General features: G+C 43.0%; 1 protein-coding gene across 1 annotated transcript; it reads left to right on the top strand.

Annotated features, from left to right (window-relative positions):
• The first annotated feature begins 1,964 nt into the window (after positions 1–1,964).
• Positions 1,965–5,583, top strand: LOC128893485 (uncharacterized). The gene is made up of 4 exons (XM_054154465.1): positions 1,965–2,181; positions 2,674–4,256; positions 4,478–4,711; positions 4,771–5,583. Exons 1-4 carry the CDS (start codon positions 2,046–2,048, stop codon positions 5,116–5,118), a joined length of 2,301 nt encoding a protein of 766 aa, XP_054010440.1. The 5' UTR covers positions 1,965–2,045; the 3' UTR covers positions 5,119–5,583.
• The last annotated feature ends 14,253 nt before the right edge of the window (positions 5,584–19,836 follow it).

Genomic DNA, 19,836 nt, shown 5'->3' with positions numbered 1-19,836 from the left:
TACTATTTTCTCTTAAAAATTGACATTGTTAAAATAACATCTGACCATCGAACTTCGTATTAACAATCGCCATATTTTTATTTCATTGAATGTTTTGCGTGTCTTTATAAACATTTTACCTATGGCACCGTAACATTCGGAGCATTGACGTGCAATCGAAATTCATAAATAATCGTCACCTGTAATCAATCTTGTGTCGCGAGTAAAAACAATGATTCGATTCGAATCAATCGTGTAATTACAATGGCGGACGCGTCGTTGTGCTGGAGCTCATTAATTATTCTCAATCGTTGGAGATTATTTGTCGTTCCGGATAATGATTGCAGCGCACGTGCGCGCAACTTTAATCAGAATTGTCACGTTAATATCGTAAAACTGCGGCGACGGGGACACGAACGGGAAGGGGGGAAGGAAAAGAAATCTGATCACAATATTGCAGAACAACTCGTCTGTTGCAATCGCGCATAATTAGATTTCGCCCTGCGAACCGATTGCGAGAGCTACTCCTATTTTCCACGAGGCTGATAAAATTGCGAGATCCTTTATCAAGTGTGAAACGATTTCGGTTATATACAGGGTGGACCGAGAAAGTGTGACAAATAATTGGTGTCCTTAGAAAAAAATTTAGGAAGTGAAAGAAGGGACAGAATAAATGGTTCAAAGTGCACTATATATTTGTTGTACCATGATTCTTTTTATGAGAGCAGTGGTGCATGTGCAATTTAATAGTTGCATTGGTTTTTAAATGGAAATTCATATTATTGGTTAAATAGGTTGGTCCCTTTCGTTATTCCATATGAAAAAGTATTAGGATAAAGTGGTAAAAAATCATGAGATATTCATGAGTTATTTTAAACAATTCTCTTTTTTTTCTGAAAAGTGTAATTTATAAATTTAAAGAAAAGAAAAAATGAAGCTGTGTATATCTCCGATATTGTTAACACTCCACGAGGTTCCAAATGCTAAATAAACAACAAACTGATATTTCTCTACGATGAGAAAATGATTTTATAATGGTGCTTCCAGTGTCCACCATATATACCTTAATAAGGTTACGGGGGCAAGTTTTCGTCATTCAAATTTGTGCGGGTTTAATTGAGCCACGGCTCGTTGCGATCTGGCGCACGATTTGGCCGAGTGACGGATTCTTGTGCAACAGTTTGGAGAAAGGAGGAAGCCCGGCCGAGGCGATCGACGAGAATCGCCCCGGCCTCCTAATCGCTGTGAAATTGTCATATCATTCAAGAACGGTTTTCTGAGACGGGAAACCACCCGATATAATTGCCTGGTCAGGCCGGAATCCCAGTTCAGTCTTCGTCGTGTCACCGACGAGCCATGGGCAGACCAACCGCGGCTACCCAGCTGCTCATACTACTTTATCTGGTAACTTGTTCGAACTATTAGGTTGTCCCAAAAGTTTCTTCCGTTTCATTGTATAAGTAACGCAATATTTTACGATCCAGTTTACTCCGCTGCAGTTATAACATCGACATCTAAGAAATCAGGTTCACTATTTATATAAACACTATAGACAACAAAATAACTGAGTACAACTTACGAAAGAAACATTTGGAACGTCCTAATACCTTCCGTAGCCTTTCATACTTTATTTAGAAATATGTAAGTAATGTTACAAGATCAAAGTTTGTTTCCTAGAAGCTCTCTAATCTCTGTAAATATAATTAAACTGTTGCAAGTTGACAGAAATACTTGATTCAGTAAGAAATTATTTCGGCAGACCTAAAAAATTTAATGCGCCCCCCTGTTACCAGCAATTTCTTTTTTTACAGACGATTAGATCAACCTCGACAAACGGAAAAGTCGTCGAATCGACGAGATTCGGGCCATCAGCTGCTGATCGGATCGTCCCGCGCGGCACGATCGCCATAAACGATGATAACGTCGAACGATCAGCCGAATTCCTGGCCGTTCGCAGCCCAGGGAAGATCAATAACGAGATTCTGACGCCCGCGGACAATCAAAGTGACGTTCAAGGGCGCGATATTGTTCCTTCAGGCTTGGACCAACAAGTGGATCAATCTGGAATGGTGATCCTCGCGGCGAATGATACCATGGACACGGAGAGCCTCGAGCACGCCTTGGCAATTGCCGAATACGAGCCCCAGAGGATCGTAAAGAAAGCTAAAAGGAAGACTAGTAGATCCGACAGCCTCAATTCCGGTGAATAATCCCGAAAGTATTAAAATGTAGCGAAACAATGGAGAAATGGCCCAGTGAAATATTAAAAAGTGGTGGTAGCTTTAATAGGTTAGATGGATACTATGATTTCTCCGTAATATTACCGAGGAAAATAGTTTAGATAGTGTTACGCTCTTGGGAAAAAGGGTTGGAAAGGTCTGTGCAAAAGGAATAGGTGGTAAAGTGGTGGTACCTTTGATAGGTTAGACAAATATTACGATTTATCGATAATATTAACCGAGGAAAATAGTTTAAATAGTGTAATTCTCTCGGAAAGAAAAGTTGAGAAGGTCTGCTTAAAGAGAATAAGGAATGTCGTAGTCGAAGCCACATTAATTGACCGCGCAAGGTCACCGAGAGGCCCGTCGCTACTATACCGCCTCGTTACCCTCACCATGCAAACGTTCCGCCCCCAAACAAACAAAGAAGCATAGTAATCGAGTTTCCCTTGACGAAGTACAACTTGTCTTTCAGATTCCACGGTACCCATCAGCGAGAACGCAGCCCTACCAGACGTTGACAACACTTACTACGAGGTGCCACGATCCCCTCAACCGAAGAAGCTTCAACAAAACTTCAAACTTGTTCGTGAAACCCAAAAATCGCCCGATACAGAATCAAAGCTCAAGCCTACGGCCACAGGCTACCTCTACCCCGTAGCAGGACCTGCCAAAGTGACCAGACAGAGGTATTCCAAGGATCGTCCATCGAGAAATCCTGAAACCACCGACTCCAAGTTAGAAAACATCCTTCCAGGTGACTCTAAGGGGCCAACAAGTGTCATCGCCCCCTCGATCGAGGATTCCAACTCCGCCAAAACGCCGAGAAGGACGAAGACCCGCAAGCGTCTCGCAGAAAAGGGTTGGAATCGACTGGACGCAGCTCGTTCACAAGACACCGCTAACAGTTACGTTGGTGACCCTCCTACGACGCGTGGTGCGACGAAATATAGACGTTTGGCATCCTTGGTCAAGTACGATGCCGCCCACAGGTCAGTGTCTCCTAAAACGAATCGGGAGAGTGGATCGGACAACTTGCCGCACGAAAGCACAGCTCCTGGTGGCAACCGCTGGGCTAACAACGGGAATTCCCGTACAAATGCATCGAGGAGCAACGACGGAGAGTCTAATGGCGGCGATTTGCGGACGACTGACCCCATTAGGAGTCCGCCTGGGCTGAATAGGAAGTTGCACGGGAGGAACGACAACAGAAGGAGCTCCGCTGAGCAGATACGCGTGTCCAGTAGTCCTCCGGTCCCTGCAGTGAGGCAAAAATCTTTGGAGTACACAGAAACCGTCACGGAGAGGACTCTTGTTCCTTACAGGATCCAACCGTCCTCCGAAGAGACTAATTTGTCTGGAGATGAAAGACTGGAAAGGAAATCCCTGCAACATGGTTATATAAATGACCTAAAAGATCTACCAGTGACTCCAGGCCTAGATGTCTACCAAAATATTAAAGCCCCAGGTGTTGTAGTATATGCCGTCAGCCCGGTCTCGACTACAGAGCTACCCTCCACCCCTACCAACCCCTACTCAGCTAGTCTAGTGTTCTATCCGACACGAACGCCGGGCCAGAGGTATCAAGTCAGCACGGAGGACTCCTGGATTTCACCGGGGAAGCTGAATCGTGAGAGAGATTGGAGCTCTGGTGAAATGAAGACGGAGGGAGGGGTGACTGATGTAGTGGCCGAAGCCACGAACCTAGGAAGCGATGAGGATGAATCGAAGGATCAAAGAAGAGCTGAGGTTCACGTGATACTCGATGAAGGACACCCAAGCAAGTCTGGCGATAGCGTTGAGGATAGGCAGGAGTACCTTAAAGATGAACGGAACGGTCTAACTGATGATAAGCATAATCAATATGACGACAATAAGCATCAGCAGGGGAAGGATGACGTTGAACATGGAGGTGACAGTCTGCACCAGCCCACGCAAGAGAACCAGCGTCATCAGAAGGACGGAGGAGGCGGAGGTGGGAACAGCAAATTTGAGAAGGGCGAGGGCGCTGAACACATGGAGGGCCACCACGCGTCTGAGGGTGAAGAGGGAAAGAAGGTAGAATTTTAATTGGATTATGTTAACCCCAACTCGTCGAAACCAAGACTTTCAAGGTACCTTGTTCCGATCGCGTTTTATCTGAAATTGAAAAATGGTCGAATGTCCCACAGCACCTCGCTTTATCCTTCGCGTTAAGGTCCTCAAGCATCAAGTGTTAAGCATTACCTTCATTGTTTGCACCCTGTTCAACATCTTCACCGTACCTCCTTTTGTCATAGGTCTATAAGAGCTGGCACGACCACGAGGAAGCCAACAAAGGCCACAGCGACAAGGAACGTCAGAGCAATCACTTCGACGAGAAGGATGGCAAGCAAAAAGAGCACGAAGAGGAAGGCGGGTACCATCAGCACCACGAAGGAGGCGAGAAGTCGGCGAAGGAGGCGGAATTCGACGAGAAGGGTGAACATCAGAAAGGTTACAACACCAAGGGCCAACATTCTGTGCACAAAAAGGTAAATTTCGGTGAGCATGATTTCTGACGCTAGAATGTATCCTCTTTTTACTATTCTAGGACGAGTACGAGAAGCGGACAGAGTTCTTTGACGAGTTCGACGAGGACGGCGAAGAAGAGGAGGACGGCGAGTACCATCGCGAGTACAAGCACGCGAAGGGAGGTCACGAGAAGGTGAGCCACCACAAAGAGGGCGACCACGAGGAAAAGTACGGCAAGGAGGAGAAGCACGAGAAGGGCAAGATGCACCACGAGGACAAAGGTCACAAGATCAGCGAGGGTCGAGACACTCACTACGATCACGATGAGATGCACGGGAAGAAAGAGAAGCACGAAGGAGGGAAGAAGTGGGATTACAAAAAAGGCGACGAAGGAAATGCTGGTGGAAAAGATGAGAAGTCCGATTAATTTCATTGTTCTGGCTTGTTGTAGAAGCTTTTACGCATTCTTTGCTAAAGGTTAATTAATTGGATGGCATTATGACAGAAGAACCGTAGAGGACGTGATTCTATAACTAGATACAAGACGAAATGGTGGAATAAATTTGTTTCGTTCCGTGCCTTGTTTTCCAGAAAATTGACTTTGAATATACGCGAGATACGCGCGCCCTCTAGCATGGCGTCGTGCTGCGCGCGCAATTCAATATGGCGTCTCGGTGCGTCCGAACTTAACGACTATGAAGTCGTTTTAATCGCAAAGGGAGGCACGTATGAAAAAATGGTGTTCCACACGATCGTTTCACTTTTTTACAAGGAGTACTATTCTCCTCGACTCAGCCACGAATTTTACACTATAGCGATAGTCCGCTAGCATACATGTTTGTAAATAGAAGTGTATTACGCATATTTATGCACGCCGTTTGTTATATATCGCGTCAGCGATGTAAATACAGAAATATCGTTGCTCGTTGAAATAAACAGAACCTTCGAACAGTGAAACAGCCTTACCATTTTCCCCCGACGTGACGTTTTTAAAGCATAAACACCAGGGGGGCGCAATTTCATTAACCTAGCCGACAGACGTACACGGCACCGGTGAAATTCATTTGCTAAGTTCACCAGCATCACACTGCTTCCTTATTTGTACCGTTTCCTGTACGAGAACAAACGTGCAGGTGTGCAAAAAAGGAGCGTCTGCGCGAAACTGCACGAGGAAGGTCAGCATCATTCGCGCCACGACGACAGGAAGCTTTAAAATGCTCCCGGTGTTGCGCAAACTGGCTCGGAGGACTTTTCTTAGAATTGTCACAGGAACGAGGGAAGAAGCCCTTGTGGTAATTTTAGTGGGCGATTCTTGGCAATTCACGAGACCGGGAATTCTGAAAACGGTCCTTGAATGCCGCATACGCGGGGGGTTAATGGCGCAGGGAAAGGGTCAACGTTGCCTCGAGAGTTAATAGGCAACGGTTGGTAAACTTTATCATTTGTTAGGCACCTGGAGCGGAGATTATTAGAACTGATTGATTTCTCAGGGTATTAGAATGAGAAATCTTAGGATCACTTGGGGACGATGAACCCTGGACTCTAGTCAAGTGTCTTCGAGGATGTGCGATTATTTCTGGCAATTCACTTGATTGATTTAGCAAACAGTGACCAACCCTCTACTTATCGATACCTCGAGTTATTAATCTCACAAAGGAAGATCGTACCTAACCTCAAAAAATTGGAACAAAATAGACTCAAGAGGATCTACATAGCAATCAGATTAATCTAGCCAAGTGTCCTCAAAGATTTAGCAAACCTCGAGTTATTAAGCTCACAAAGGAAGATCACACCTAACCTCACAACATCGGAATAAGATAACCCCGAGAGGATCTAGCAATTAACTTAATCTAGCCAAGTGTCCTCAAAGATTTAGCAAACAGCTTGCGCCCGGCATTCCCAAAGTCTCTCTGTGATCAACTCCTTACTTATCAGTACTTCGGGTTATTAAGCTCACAAAGGAGGATCACAGCCAGCCCCATAATATCGGAATAAGACAGCCCCGAGAGGATCGTTTCTAGCAATTACCGTGATCTAGTCAAGTGTCCTCACGGATTACGCCAACGACACCAGAAACCGTCGTCCACCTTGCACCCACGCCTCGAGGCGCATACCTCCCCCTCCCTCCCCCCCTGTTTATCGATCCGTCGCGTTATTAGGCTCCCGGCTCGGAATCACGCGAACGTTTCCATCTGCTGGAGCCGTGGATGGCAACGACAGGTGATTTACAATCGACGACCGATATCAGCTCCTTCGGAATAAGATAAAGGCCGCGCCGGGGGATGATTTACGCCAGAGCCAGAGCCCTAGTTAATGACGCGGATATTGCTGCTCGTTAGCTGGTTTTCATTTGCGACATGTACGGATGAGCCCCGTGCGAAATGACAGCCGGATACGTTTCGCGAGGCATCGCGCTATCGTCACGTATCGCGGCCCGTTCGTCGGTCGGACGCGTGCCTCCTGATGACCCATATGCAATAAAAGAGATATCGCTATCGAGGGATACCTTTCTATGATAGCTTCCCATCGATCCTCACGTCGGTTATCATCGCAGACATCTACACAGTCTACTCGTTAAGGGGTTACGCCACTTTTCCCACCAAAATTTTCGGGGATATTCAACCATTTTTAGTGAAACGATAACAAGATCTTATTTACATCGGAGTAATGCAGAATTAATGCATTCTATAAATATTCAATTAGAAAATCGTTTTCTATTTTAGCCACCGATCACTGAAATGCGGTGCCGATTGTCGGCAGCGGTGCCGATTGTGCAAAAGACGGCACGTGTAATTGCCTACACAAATATAGTCTAAAATTGCGGTACTTAAAATTGCAAATACATTTCCTTTGTCGCATAATTTTCAGAATTAATTTTCTTACTTTTTCTGTCATCTGTTTTCGATCTATCTTTACCTAGCTTTGTTCTCTTACTCCAATCAGAAACGATACTGGCTTATTTCGATCATTAAAGGGTAGCTAGGTCCTCACGCTTCGCGTGATTACGAGAATCTCCCTGCTGTGGCAGGGAGGAGGAAGAGGATGAGAACAGTTTGTACTACTGCCTTGCATTATTTTAGGACACTTTGATATCGGATATCGACAGATGATGACCCTCCCACCCTTAGGTTTCGATATTTGGTGTGCTCTATTTTTCTGCCTCGACGAAAGTGAAAATCCATGTTGTTTGTCGAACGGGCCATGATAAGTCTCGGTCTTGCGTATTTAATCGCGTTATCGTTAATAACAGAAAAATTATATTAGGGATTCGAATGACCAGTAGGGATTAGCGTCTATGACGTAACTCCTTAATCAAATTTAGGACGATATCGAACAGTCGCACACCTGTCGGGACGATAATCGTAAACTCGAATTTACTCTTCGTGTATTTAGCGATCGACGCAGTTTGTTTTTCTTTGCGCGCGGCACTAATCGAATTCACCTACTCCTTTTTGCTTTCGTCATTGGAAGACACATGGACGGCGCGAAACAAACGCCCGTAATTACTCGGAGCGATAAAACCTTAATCGTCATTGACACCCCACGAGCTTTTGTCGCGTAATTGCATTTTCCGATTAACATATTAAATTCCTGATGATGTAACGCGTTAATGTACCGTTACATTAAATTCTACCGATACGTTCTAAAATTGATCGTTGCTTATTCATCGAGGGATGAAATACACGACGTTGATTGCGAACGCGATCAATCAAACATAAAAATAAAGTATTTTCCGTGGGCGTTCGAAAGCGTGCGAGTTCGATTTGATATTCCCCTAGGTAAGAAATGTTTCAAGCTTGTACTGTTTCTGGTGGATCACCCTGTGGATGGAACGCGAGACAAAAACGAGTGAGACGTCGTAGAATAACGAACCTACGGGTATGCATAAATTTCCAAATTCTCCATTCCTCACCGTTTCATCGAGCACGCTTTAATGGAGCAAATTTATTTAGACTTAAAGACTTGCTTGCGAAACGCTCGCCTCTTACGTCACAATGAGTCAATATCTTTTTGCGGGACGTCGAGTAGGCGGTTTGGTTCCAAAGAAAATGCCAACGTCGCCTCAGACACGTAGGATGCCTAATATTCCTGCGAGTCGTTTTTGGGGATATATTTCCCAGCTGTTCTTCTCCTAAATAGCCCCTTGATTAAGAGGAGGAGGTACAGGAGGTAGAAATTAGGAATAAGCTCAGTATTCACTCTACGCAAGAGAAATCGCGACATTGAGGTTAGTTCAGAGTAATTTTCCCAACGAAACCGTGTGATGTACAGAATTTAGTTGGTTAAATACTATGACGCAATCGTCTTTGTATCATTAATCAGAGTTTAGTCGCGATTTTGATACTTTAAGTGGAGCTAGGTAGAGATTTTTGTGTTTGGTTTCATTTTCATCGTGAAAGCCTCACTAATACAGTAATAATGCTCTGAGAAAAATTCTGTATTTGAATCTGTATCATTAATCAGAGTTTGGTCGCGATTTTAATACTTTAAGTGGAGGTAGGTAGAAGATTTTTGTGTTTGGTCTCATTTTCATCGTGAAAGCCTCACTAATACAGTAATAATGCTCTGAGAAAAATTCTGTATTTGAATCTGTATCATTAATCAGAGTTTGGTCGCGATTTCAGTACTTTAAACGAGGGTAGATAGAGATTCTCGTGTTTGGTCTCATTTTCATCGTGAAAACCTCACCAATTCATTACTAACGCTCTGAGAAAAATTCTCTACCAGTCCCTCGCGAATTGCTAATGAGAATTTCCCACTTCGAAACACCATCAGGAGTTATTATTATACTTTTACCTAGTATTCTGCGCTTGAAAACGAATTCATTCGATTCCGAAGGCGTCAGAAACTTCCGAACAAAAATTCTGGACCGTGCTTCGCATGTTGATAGCAACCGTGGACGATTTTCGAACATTAAGCGAGGCGCTACTGTATTGCGTCGGCTTACGTCGATCGAGGGGTTCAATCAGAATGGCAATGTCCTGGGAAGCCCACGCGAAAGTGTTTTGCGGTGAAGACCAACAGAGAGGAAACTCAATTTAGCGGGAAATACATATATGGCGGACAGTGCAACTTCTATTGCATACCACGGAGGGAATGGCGAGGGGAGGGGGGCGGCAATATCGAGAGAGTAACGCCAGGAAATATTATTACGCGATGATCGCGAAGCGCGCGCCCGTTTCGGCGTTTGCACGATATTTTTGCAAAACTGATATTTTTCTGCTGCAATTTTTCGTCCCTCGTGGAAATCTCCTTTCGCGTTTTACACCCAGGAACCGTTGCTCCGAGCTGTACACGAGTTACGTGCTTTCGGTGAAAACGGTTTAGCGTTACGCTAGAGGATTATCTCTGGGGAAAGCTGCTGATTTGACAATTTTTTAAAAAATATGTTTAAAATGGTTTTAACGAAGCGTTCGTAGGCGTCGATCCTTGCTTCTGCAATTAAAAGTTTTGTCGTGGATAGATTCGGTGAGGAAAATCAGAGAGGGATTTTTGATGAATATGAAAAATACGATAGCCTATACTTGTCCTCAGAGCATAAGAAAAAAGAGAAAAAAAAAATCATCTGAATTAGATAAAAAATGTGTAAGTTACAGGAACATCGCAGACACACAGCTTTCGAGTTCGGTGTGAATCTTCTTTTATTTGCAGCCGTTGACTGAGTAACCAAATATTGATAAAAAAATGTCTTGCACTTTCAAATACTTTTTAAATAAATGTCAAACACTCGTTTTACTTTACTTAACCTCTTAGGCTATGATTCAGGCTCCAACAGACTAGGACCAAAATCGCGTTGTTTACATTTGGCCCGGTCAATACACCACGTGGTTTTTGTTTAAGGGGTTAAACGAGAACGAACATCTCGAGAATTTCCATCGAATCGCTCGTTAAAAATAAATTATTATTCGTTCCCATCGGTCTGATGGAAAGGTTCCACTCGAATCGTGGTCGAGTGTAGGTTATTGGCCTCCCGACGCGTATCGCTTGCACTGTTGGTCAGTTAAAAGAAAAACAAACACAGTCCCCCGCCACATCGCTGGCACGACATCGTTTGACGCGAGCCATCTTGAAATTGTGTTTTCACAGCCGCTCAATCGAGCTGGAAAAAATCGCGCCGCCTTTTTCCAGGAACGGCTGAAATAAATGTCGACTGACGCGTATCGCTTTTCCCCGAAAGGGACTGTGTCGTCGCTCGTGTGTCCCGTTGTCCGTTCAGCAAAAAAGGAAAAAACCGATAACACGTCGCCCGCTTCTTCTCTTACCATCTTCGTCGCGAAGCTCGTCCACCAGCGACCACGAATATTTATTGCAGCGAAAGAAATGTTTATATGTTAAATCTAAACACCCTGTACGAGTTATTTATGTATATGTATACGTGAAACGAGTTCATCCTACTCCGAAGGTCCGAGAAAAAATTCTCTACCGTGCCTCGCATATCAATAATGCATCATCGGTGTTAGTACTTTGGATTAACTTCTCGACTTCAGGTTAAGATATTATTATCATAACAGGCAAGTTACGAACAGCCAGTATTATCAGTTCGGTAGTTCTCGATGTTTCTTCGTTTTAGGTTAGGTACGCCAACTTAGTTAATCTCTTGGTATACAGGGCCGCGAATAACCACATATGCTCTGTTACTCGTCTGTGTACTTTCTCCGACCTAACCTCAGCTTAAATCCATGGCTGCTTTCGATTAATAAATTCGTTAAATACCTTTTCTATCTTCGATCCTTCGATTATACTTTAACAATAATGTCCCCGTGAGTTGTGAATTATTCTTCGTGATCCAAACGAAAGACTCGCGGTATCGATTTTGAATTTCAAGCGGAAAACTGCATAAAATGGCTGACCGTCTTATGCATTAAGACCTCCTGCGCATTAATGCACTATGACGTGTACCTTACATCCTAAAGCGAGCAGGAAAACTTTTTCGATAACCTATCGCCTCGACTAACCGGAATCTTGAAGAAAGATGAGGTTAGAAATTTTATGGATGACTCCATTTTCTTGGGAACGGGTGAAAATGTCGTCGCATTTGCGTTCCGAGCAATCGAGCTATTCGAACGAGAAATTATTTAACGTTCGATGGGAGTGCTTGTTACTTTTCAGCGGAATCGCGCCTAATTCGCAAGGGATGCTTAACGAACTCGCTATCGTTAATTAGAATCGACCGTTTCGAGGGCAAACGATACCGACAATTGTGGCTCGGGATGAAGTGGACCTCTTCTAACTGAGATTGCCAACGATTAAGCTTCGAGTATCGTCATTAAAACTCCGTTGATCTGATTCTGGTTATCGGGTCCTTTGAATTTCACAGTACGTGCAATTATGATACATTTAGGTTAGAAAAACTCTGAAATAGATTTCTAATCTAAAAACTAATCTAAAATGTAACGAATTCATCTTGAAACGCCCTGTAGTACTTTCCAATCGCTAAAAGGTCTAAAATACGATTTACAAATCACCCTGGTCCGTTTCCCATCGCGGAGATCACCGTAACCTATGAAACGTAACATCAACGATGCTATGGTACCACCAGGGAACCCTCGAATCTTCCCGAAATCTGCACACAGATCAACTGGATCTTGCGAAACGACTCGAAAATCACAAACACGCTCCCCCGGGTCGATGTTGCGACGAAAATTTTGCTCGTAAAACAAATATCGCCTTCGAAACACGATCGAGAGCGTGGGGGGCCATCCTCCCGGAAGCGTGGCCATCAGTCACGTGCTCCGTGCCAGGGGATTTCCCGTTTGCTCGTAAACCTGGAAAGTCGTAAACGGTTGTCCGCGAAAAGCCCTGCGAGGGACGAAGAAATTTCTACGGTCACCGTTTGCATGTTTACGCGACCACCAAAGATGGGAGAAATTTGACTCGGGTAGTAGGTAACAAACACAGTCAAACCGCAGCAATTTATTCGAATCGTTTCTTAGACTCAACCTACATTTTTCTGGTTCCAGTTTATTTATTCTATTTATTTTATTTAAATTTCTATTTTATTATAGATTCAATCTGGGAATTTTGTTTCGCGGCGCCATTTCGCTCGCGCGTATTGAAATTTTATCGCGATTCGTTCCTCTGGAATTAATCCGAGCCACCTTAGAAAATTAATTCGTACTTGGAAAACCGTTTCGACTCGCAAAGCCTGAAAACAATCTTGCTGGAGTTTCTAATGGAAAGGATCAGACGATTAACCTGTTGCCTGTGCCGTGGGAAGAGAAAAAGCGAAAAACAAAGAGAGGACACCGACGAAACGGCGAGTCATGCGTGGGCGTGCTGTCGTAGGAAAGGAGAGCAGAATGTGAAGAGGGATGCTCCACGAAAATGCATATGTGCGTGTCAGGAGCTCCTCGAGAGGGGTACAGTGTCGTCGGTAGCGATGGGTTCGAGTCGCTCTGAATTCCATCTTTAATACGATACCACGATTGTATATCACGCTTGACCATCACCTTTGAAACGTCCCGTATAAGTTTTGCACAGAATATTTACCAAAAAACCAGCCTCGATAAATTCAATAACTGCGACTTCGAAATAATTTGACTTTGATCAGCGAGGGTGAATTATTTCGCCGCTATAAAAAGTTGGTATCCCTGCGTGTCAGTAATACGGCGTGACTAGCTCTCCAGAACTTCTGCGGGAGGAACTGGATCGGAGAGTTCATCTAAGGTACACAAAGACTGGGGAGTATCCGTGACGACTAGCAGAGGAGGCACGAGACAATACGCGACAAAAGACAATCAAAAACTTGGTTACCAGAATACCGGGAAGGCGTCAGTCACTGGAACAAAGGGAAACCAGTTTACATCGGGAAGACATGCACCGAGAAAGGTAGTTTAATAGCAATTGTTTGAGTCTCTTTTTGGAACAGGGAAAATGTAAAACGTAATGACATTGCTGGTCTTTTGAGAGTTCCCTGTGTTTTTGGAAAAGTCGCCTGTCAAATTGTTTTTGCAAAGATTTCTGTCAGGAGAGTCCAGCTCTCAAGTTACGATCTACTGTTGATGAGCCGATGTAACATAAATACAAAATTCCATATGTTTTGGCAACTCGGTCGGGACCGACGAGAGTGACGAGGGGTAACCCGTAGACGAAACAGGGTGTTCGGCAAACTGTAAAGTGATCGCTCGAGCACGGATGTTGTCCTTTGGAGAATTATAGAAGATAACATGCTTTCTCATTTGAGCACTAGTAAAATTGAAAGAATGGAACGTATATGTACAACAACTGTATTTCGGCGAATACACACGCCAGAGGAAGAGAGAACATTACACATATCCTGTGCTCTTCTATTCTGTGCTCCTTTCTTGTCGGATCTCTCACTCGGCGAGCGAGTTCAAAGAGAAAGGTGGGGATAGCGAGTTGCTTATTTCGAGACAGAAAGCAGTTGCTTATTTCGAGGCAATACTGTATCACTCTATAGTAAGACTGGGTGTTACTATAACATGTATAGTCAGTTCTATAAATATTCGTACCACTTGTACCTGTTTAACAAAATTTCTATAAATTAAATTTACAAGCTTTACGCTTCTCAATAAATGTTTCGTTATATGTGCATAAATAAACTTCACACTTGTATATATTTACAACGAGAAATTTATTTGGAAACATCAAACCTATCATTTAAGGGGTAAAACTACTCTAGGATTTTCAAAAAATCGATTTCTTTTTTTGTTGCTTAAACGATACTTTAGGGTCATAAAAATAATACGTCATTTGATTTATAGTGAAAAAGTTGATAAAACTTTAAACGCGTTTTTCTCGAAACCACTTTTTTCAAACTGGGAGGTCGGATTTCTCAGTGACTATTGCATGGATCGATTCGAAATTTTTACAGTAGCTTCGCAACAATATTCTCTTTGGAAGTACGTAGCCGTTTTTTGATTGAATGTAAACTCTTTTTTTTTATAAGCAATTTAATGCTCATTTTTAGGGCAAAAAGTCGATTCATTGCTTAAAAAGTACGCCACTTCCACAAAAAATTGATTAAGAAGAAAAGCCCTACGTACTTTCAAAGCCAATTGTATATAGATTATGAATTTTCTTTAGTTTTTATTCCATGACTCATAGATGCCGAGAAATCAGTCCTCCCGTGGCGGTATTTTCAAAAAAGCTGTTTTCGACGATGGGCTCTGTCCTCGCCATATTGTATGAAAATGACAAAAAAAAAAAATTGTTTTTCGTTCTTCAATATGTGTTAAATGAACCCTCTGAAAAGAAATTCCATTCCATTTGTCACACTCCCAAAATAAATTGTCAAATTTCGGTCTTTTCTTCTGCCTTTAGAGTGGTTTTACCCCTTAATTTAGACAAAAATCTTCGATTGTAGATGGTACAAACACTTATGTGACTGACTGTATGAGACTCGAGTTTTTCGGATCACGGCGAGCACGAGAACTAATGGCGCTGGAGTACACCATTCATGTGAAGTACTGGGGGGGAGCTTAAAGTCCCCTTCATTTCCAACTATCAAACACACTAGGAGTGATCGACCCAAAACGATCGAACTATTAATCCCCATAACGTCACATCACCTAATCAATCCTCCATCAGTGGACCCGGGGCATCCCCTAAGGCTGACACTCGTACACCCTGACACGTTTAACAAAGTCACCTACCAATCCTCCCAGCAAGATTAAAACTCCTTCCCCCAGGTGGCAAACTACCTGCCACGGTTATCCAGCATCCCGTTCGAAGCCTCCCCAATCAACCCAGTACCTTTTCACCCCCGAAACTCCGTAACTAACCCACCCTAACTGCCGAACACGAGGATTTAGCGTCGTTTAAGGATTCCAGCGACTCGACCACCTTGCTCGAAGCTCCCGGCGGAGAGAATTGAATGCCCATCGGCGACGGTGGATCGCGCGTATGCGCAAAAGGTTGGAGACGCCGCGCGAGGAAGACAGGACGGGTAACAGCAGAGCCGTCGGGGGTGGGCAAGACAGAGAGAGGACACGCGTTACGCGCGTACACATAAACGCCGGCCACGTACACCACCGGCTTACACACGTATAAAGGGTGGCGTCGCGATACCCCGCTCGCCATTCCCGCGTAGACAGCAAAGTCGCGGTGCCCGACGTCGTCCAGTCAACTCCTGACGCTCCTTCAGCTGCGAGTCACGTGAGCATCCACGCGAAGAACCACCGGCGGTCTTTCGATTCCCCAGAGGAAAACGAACTCGTCCCGTCGCTTTTCCAGCAACAGGTGAGCGGCTTTTCACTTCGAAAGACGCGATTACACTCGAGCTTTGACAAACGCTGTGACCGTTTTTGTGTGTCACCCCGTGGTCCCCGGGGCAAGTGTCTCTCGATTAACGCTGGACTCTTCCGGGGAGTTGTGTGCGGTTCAAGTGCCCGACCAGTCGAGATTTATATTTTGGAAGTTGCTTCGAGTTCTTTTTATGCAATTTTTTTAATCGTGTTGGGGAAGTGTCTTCTTGCAAGTCTTTGGGAGCGGGGGAGGGGGGGGGGGCGGAGGGATTGGTGGGAAAGAAAGGGGAAGTCGACATTTTTATTTTGGAAGTAGCTTTGGGGTTCTCGATGCAATTTTTTTGGGATCGTGTTGGGTGAGAAATGGAAGTGGAAATTTACATTTTGAAAGTAGTTTTGAAATTTCTCGTTGCAATTTTTTTAATCGTGTTGGGGAAGCGTCTTCTTTCAAGACTGGGGGTTTGGAGGTCTTTGTGATGTCTAAGTGCTCTCAACTTTGGGGTAAAATTTTCATTCTCTTTTTGTAAACTTGTTACGCCCTGTGGTCGAAGTGTCCTTTAATAAATCAAGTGTTTTCTAAGCCTCCCAAGTGTTATCTAAGCCTTCCGTAATGTAATGTCTCTTATAAAAATGTTCATTTTGAAAATTTATATACCATCTTTATCTCTCACTTCCAATTTGAATTTTTGCCACGAAATAAAGAGCCTCTCAAATCTATTCTAAGCCTCCAGTAACCACCTTGCCAAGCCTGTTATCAGTGTCCATTTTGAAAATTTCAAATCCTCGTCTTATCTTTCATCTCCAATTTGAATTTTTGCCATTAAGAAGCAGTTCGTGCGATTTCATGTCGTTGCTTGTAGGTTTTGTTTACAGTTGGATTTTTCTTAGTATTTTCACACCGCTATAAACAATCAGGGAAACTCATTTCTGAATGATGTACTGTTTATTCGACATCGAAGCTTCTACTATATTTTAACTGAATTTCTACTTAATTTACCTTTCGTTTGAATTAAAAAATTCTCTTCACTTCGCCTTGATTAATTTGTAATTCAGTTCTACGATGGATTAGAATCTTTTTACGGTTTGCAGTTCGGGCTTTTATCATCGTTGCTGGTTATTAATTTGTTCATTATTTTAAACTAATCATTTCTGTCGTCGTCCGTGGTTTTCTTTCTTTGATTCTCGAACGATTTCTACTGTAAGATCTAAACTATGATATCCATGATTATTTAAGAATAATTAAATGTCAAACATTTTGCAATACGATACAAAAATAGGATTTCAAAATTCGAGCAATTTATGTCCAATTTGTGGTCGTTATTGATTAGTACTTATTTCTTCGCGCAACAGGTGACCGCTTTCAGGACCTCATGAATAAAAAATTCCACCAACTTTGACGCTTAATTAATTGCCATTACGACTGTTTTAACGGCGATTTCATTCCGCGTTCACTTTACCTTTTAGGCTAGCTCAAAAAATGTTTCTCCAAAATATCTATAATTTCAATTTCATATTTTACACGTTCCATCTGTTTATAAAATACTTTTAACCTAATTATTTTTTCCCTCGGTACTCGCAATTAATTTATGCAAAATTATTATGTCCACTGTATGCTTGTACGTTTGCTAGAAGAGAATGAGAATTCGACAAAGAAATAGACATAGAAATAATTTCGTTTGATTGCACAGTCCGTGGTTCTTTTCGACAATGGACTATCCATTTCATTAATTAATAGAAAGACTATTGCATTCCTATTCACCGAATTAATGAGGGGCTCCGTGCAACCTGGATCCTCCCAAGGTATAATCGGAAATTATTCAAAAGGAATCCTTAACGTCGAAATACTCAACTATTTTGTATGAATACCACAGTACTCGAATTACACGCTGCTGTAAATGTCAGCCAATTACAAAGTTCGACCCTTCTCGTGTTTGGATTAACAATTCAATTCGGAAGATAGATAATAAATGTCTCTAACCTTACGATTACTCTCGAGCTGAGGTATACGTGGTTATGAATTCCATTTAGGGTTTATGCGATGCTTTATGCAGTAATCTCTAACCTGATCTTCAGAGTCAACCATGCAGAGCCAGACAGGATTCAGAAATGGAGTATACAAAATTTTATACAAATGTTTATGGAAAATATTAATTCATTGCAACATCAATTCATTCTCGATTTAGGAATCAATCTCGAATCAGGAACATTTTGGGGATAGGAGTGAGTTTAGAAGGTTGGAAGAAAGTTTTGGTAACGTTTGGTGGTGTTTGGTGACGTTTGGAAATGTCTGGCAACACTCACTAACGTTAAACAGAAATAATTGATTCCACTGTGACACAATTTTGGAAAAGACAAGACATTTCAGAGAGTTAAGTGAATTGAGAAGGTTGAAAGAAAATTAGTGCAACGTTTACGAATGTTTGGTGGCGTTTGGAAATATCTGACAACACATGTCAACGTTAAACAGAGAAATAGTTCGAGACGTTCAATCTGTATACGGTAATTTCACGTCCGAGTTTCACGAAACAACGGGATTCTCCTTCCTCCGTATCGTTGCAGTGGATCTCGTTTGTTGTTTATGGCCGTCGTCGCGAAAATTGATATCGAAACTTCCGTTTCCAGCAAGTTCGCGGGGGAAAAAGTCGTCAGCTGCAATCTTTGCGAATCACTTATTCTGCGTGGAGTTCCGACGGCGCCTGGTTCAGATAGAGGGGAGATAATCGAGGGCTTGCAGTCAAACGGGAAACTTCCGCGGGTCGTTCGTCGCTTTCGAGATACTTGGATTATTAGTTGGGACACGGCTCGACGTGATTGGAAAATATGCAACGGGAGGGAAACGTCGCTTGATGCATTTCAAATTGCGTAGGATCGCGAAGTGGATTCATTGGGTCGTTACGGTGAAACGTGAACGATTAAGCGCGATAAATTCCACTATGAAGCGGTTCATGCGAAAAACTAGACGTTTTGGGGAGTCGAGTGGGTTGAAGAGGTTGGAAGAAAGGTTCGATGACGTATTTGTTAACGGTCACGAACGTTTGGTAACGTTCATTAACATTTACGTTTATTAACATTTATTTTGTTGACGTTTGTTAATATTTCTAAGTGTTTGGTAACGTTTGTTAACATTTGCGAATGTCTGACAACACTCACCAACGTCAAACAGAAACAATTCGAGGCATTAATTAGTATAATATTTTGGATCATTTCAATGAATTAAACGGGCTCTATAAAGCTTAGTCACTGACTCTACGAACACCCTACATACCAACAAAAATGCCTTGGTACAGAGGAACCTCTTCCGATTGAAGAAAGAATGTCGCAGTAGTATGAGACAACGGTCCGCCTAAGTGGAATAGGTCGATATCCCGTCAGCCTTCCATTCCACGTCTCCTATTCTTTATTTAAATCCAAACTGTATACGAATTCGATCACTGCGAATAATAATAATAATTAATCCCATCTAGAATGATATCAGTGGGATCTCGATATTTTTCAAAATTAAACTCGCAATTATGATGATTATAAACAAATATTTACCGTTCATCGAAGGGACCTGTCGTTATTAAAAGGGCGTAATCGATGTTTCGCCGTACAAAATGGCTAGTAGGCGACGGTCAAGTCTATCGGGTTCTACTTCCTTATTTGCTCTTCGTTCGCTTTTCACCGACGCAAACAACTATTAAGGCGCTGAGATACCGTGTGTTTATTCATTAGTGTGGGCCACGTGACGTGGGCGAATTTAGGATGACAGTTGCCGATAGCTGCGAACCTCACAAATTGGTGAAGGGACTCTCGCGAAAGCGACACGGCAGGGTCGACGCTGTACAACACCCCATTTTTATTTCTTTTTTTTATATATCCATGTTATCGTCGAACCCCATAAAATTCGTTAAAAAAAGTTCTTTGTCGTTCGAGTGTTAGATAAAAAAAAAAAAAAA

This window comes from Hylaeus anthracinus, unplaced genomic scaffold, assembly GCF_026225885.1.
Source record: "Hylaeus anthracinus isolate JK02 unplaced genomic scaffold, UHH_iyHylAnth1.0_haploid 0, whole genome shotgun sequence".
Lineage (NCBI taxonomy): Eukaryota > Metazoa > Arthropoda > Insecta > Hymenoptera > Colletidae > Hylaeus > Hylaeus anthracinus.
The sequence above is the reverse complement of the archived record's forward strand: the minus strand, read 5'-3'. Positions and strand labels throughout refer to the sequence as shown.

Excerpts from the sequence above, each read along its gene's own strand:
- LOC128893485 (XM_054154465.1), top strand. The coding sequence starts at position 2,046 with ATGGTGATCCTCGCGGCGAATGATACCATGGACACGGAGAGCCTCGAG. Across the intron at positions 4,257-4,477 it reads AGGGTGAAGAGGGAAAGAAG|GTCTATAAGAGCTGGCACGA; the intron begins GTAGAATTTTAA and ends CTTTTGTCATAG. Across the intron at positions 4,712-4,770 it reads AACATTCTGTGCACAAAAAG|GACGAGTACGAGAAGCGGAC; the intron begins GTAAATTTCGGT and ends TTACTATTCTAG.